A 2,857-nucleotide genomic window follows, 5' to 3' on the forward strand; every position below is an offset into this window, starting at 1 on the left:
TAATAATAATCCCAAGAAAATATACAAATCTTACATCAACATCAACACTCGCCAATGAACCAGCAACGGCAAGATATATTTTGGCTGAAGATCATAAAATGGATATGCAGATTTTAAGCCTTGTCTCAAATATGACCCATTTTACTTCAGGCTTATTTTTCCTTCGGTATGATTTTTTTCCCCATTTATGTTGCATCATCCTTCCAATTCATTACTGGATGAGGAATTCAATTCCAGGCAATCACACTTTTTTTAATGCCTTAGGCAATTTTTTTCTGTGAATATGGAGGCATGTGAATTGATTTAACAAAAGCAATCCACAATTTTAAAAATTTCTTACAAATTTACTAATCCTCTGTCACAATTTACTGAATTGTTTTTATGTTATTCAGTTAAATTCTCCATTTCCTAACTAGGAACTACAAAATATCACACTCTGGGTGATAAACATCCACTGACTTTCCCTTTTGATATAAATGGAAGCATAACTTTTAAACCAGAAAAAGTCTTACTGGCCATTAATAGCAAAGAGGGATTTTAGCATAAAAGGCTCAACCAACACAGATACAGTGAGTGGACATGTGGGTTAAACAAGATGGTTGTCAATGAACTGCGACAACCAGAAGTGACCAACTATATACTACGAGCAAATGTCAGCTGTGCCTGACAAGACTTCTACAAGCCACTGTTAACAGCAACAGACAAACACTCGACAGAGCAAATTTTGCCTTTTTGTGACCAAAGGCTCCTCACTTTGCCATCTTCCATTTATCACCCAAAATATTTACATGATTAAGTTTTCCTTTCGTTTTAAACACCACCTAAGTTAGGCAGGTCTCAGAGACTGAGAAGGACCTAAGGCATATACACACAAAGAAGTAGGTTTAACAAAGTACCAAAGTTGTTTTATTTTTCTTTCAATGCTGGAAACAATTCTGTACAAAAACATTCTTCAACATTTACAACCCTACAATGGGCTTATCCACAGCTCTTTAACATGTTTTAAGGACTTGTCAATTTTTTTGTTGTTTTTAATTTACTGTGCTCATCAGGCATCAAAATTTATCACAGTACGTAACTATCCAATTCTGAATTTGATACCATAAGTGATGTGTTGTTTTATGTCCAACCTTCAGTAGAAGACATGGTAATACCAAAGATGTCAAAATATAACTTGAGGATTTAAAGATATCCATAGGAATCATCTGGGCTTCTTGTTTCACATTCTGGAAGCCAACCTGAATGTAGAAAATAAGGGAAATTTAGAGAAAAAAACTAATTGGGTGAAGACATATGCTGGAAGTTTGTAGCCAAGTTGAAGATAGTCATAAAACAACCACTCTCTGAATATGAAGAAAACAATATTTCTCTCTTTGACTCCTATTTGCAACAAGGTAGTTCAATTACAAGATGTCTGTTACCAGTTCAGCAATGCAGAAGATAAAATAGAAATTTGTGGCTCAATTTGATTTGATATGCTTACAGGCACAGACATTTAGGATATATTGCCTAATTATCTTTTTGCCCTCTACCTCTGCAAAGTCAATTTACATTTTTTCTGAAAACAGAATACATTACCTCTTCCTCCTTTTTATAAAGGATTTCACATTCTTATTCTATGATGCAATCACAGGTTCTGGCACTATAACACTGGTTCTTAATCAAAACAAATTTTTGTTGCATCCAATTATACATTTTTAACAATGTAAATTACAGATGCAAGTGCTCACATCTAAATTTCATTACCCATGCTTAAGTACTTTACAAAGCACTTCCTGTCCTTACATATTTTTGCTTCGAAGTTCCCCTCTGCCAGTCTCCTATATCTTTTAAGTAAAAAATAATAATACTTGGTAACATTACAAAAAAAGTCATATTCAACTTTATAACAAATAACAGATAGAATTAGTTTCCGATATATACATATAATAAAAGACTCTAGTTAGGTAACTGCAGTTTCTCAACACTTTGCAACAATATCATATCAGTCACAATCATTCAAAAATTCAACACCAAATCTCAGCCAACCATTTATGCTTTAAGCATCCTCTTAACACTGAAGAAACAACCACCAAATCTTGCAAAATCAACCATCACTAAAATATTTATATTACATTTTCTGTTACTGGAGTTTGGAATAGATAAGCCCTTCCATCATGTCAAAGGAATTTCCATCTGGCTGGAGAGTAATCATTGTTCCATCAACCAAGTGTGCTATTAAGAAACCATAGTTATCCACTCCGGTAATGACTGCATTTCCCGTGCTTCGATTTTCGTTCTGGACTGTTACCACTGCATTACTGAAAGGAAAATTTGGTAATTTTTGTAAACGTATGAGCACCAGACTTGAAAATAGATTAAATTAATACCAAAGAGATAAAATGATATAAAAATACATTCATAAGTGTATACAAAATTAGATATATTTAAGACACAACTGATACACAGAATTCAGGCAACAGGAAAAAAACAAAAAAATATGAAAATGCATTTGTAATGATGAAAATATCTCCGGTCAAGTTCTTACCTATGCAACCAATACTTGTAATAAATGGGACAGACAGCCTCTGGCCCATCTTTTTGGAAAGTGTCTATAAGGCCCTCAAAATGATTAAATATTCTTGCCAGGAATGTCTCTCGATCAATCTCAGGAAGTGAAGTCTTGTGCTCCTTGTTGTGTTGACGGACAGCATCATTGATACAGTATGTGGGATTACTGTTTGACAAGTTGATACCACACCCTATAAAAGTAAACAAAGAGAATATGTAAATTTGTAGATATAAAATAATTATATGTTATGAACACATCACTCACAATGGCTAGGAAAGTGTCTTAAAAAAGTAGGTATGCACTGCG

The 2,857-nt window shown here is 33.7% G+C and overlaps 1 protein-coding gene across 1 annotated transcript in view; it reads right to left on the bottom strand.

Annotated features, from left to right (window-relative positions):
- Positions 1-2,857, bottom strand: part of LOC119586252 — a gene marked incomplete at its 5' end in the record, with an annotated part of 20,814 nt that overhangs the window by 1,876 nt on the left and 16,081 nt on the right. The window contains 2 exon segments of the mRNA XM_037934957.1: positions 1-2,300; positions 2,528-2,741. Of these exon segments, the coding sequence (XP_037790885.1) occupies positions 2,123-2,300; positions 2,528-2,741 (392 nt within the window).

The sequence above is a fragment of the Penaeus monodon genome, chromosome 21 (assembly GCF_015228065.2).
Source record: "Penaeus monodon isolate SGIC_2016 chromosome 21, NSTDA_Pmon_1, whole genome shotgun sequence".
Classification (NCBI taxonomy): domain Eukaryota; kingdom Metazoa; phylum Arthropoda; class Malacostraca; order Decapoda; family Penaeidae; genus Penaeus; species Penaeus monodon.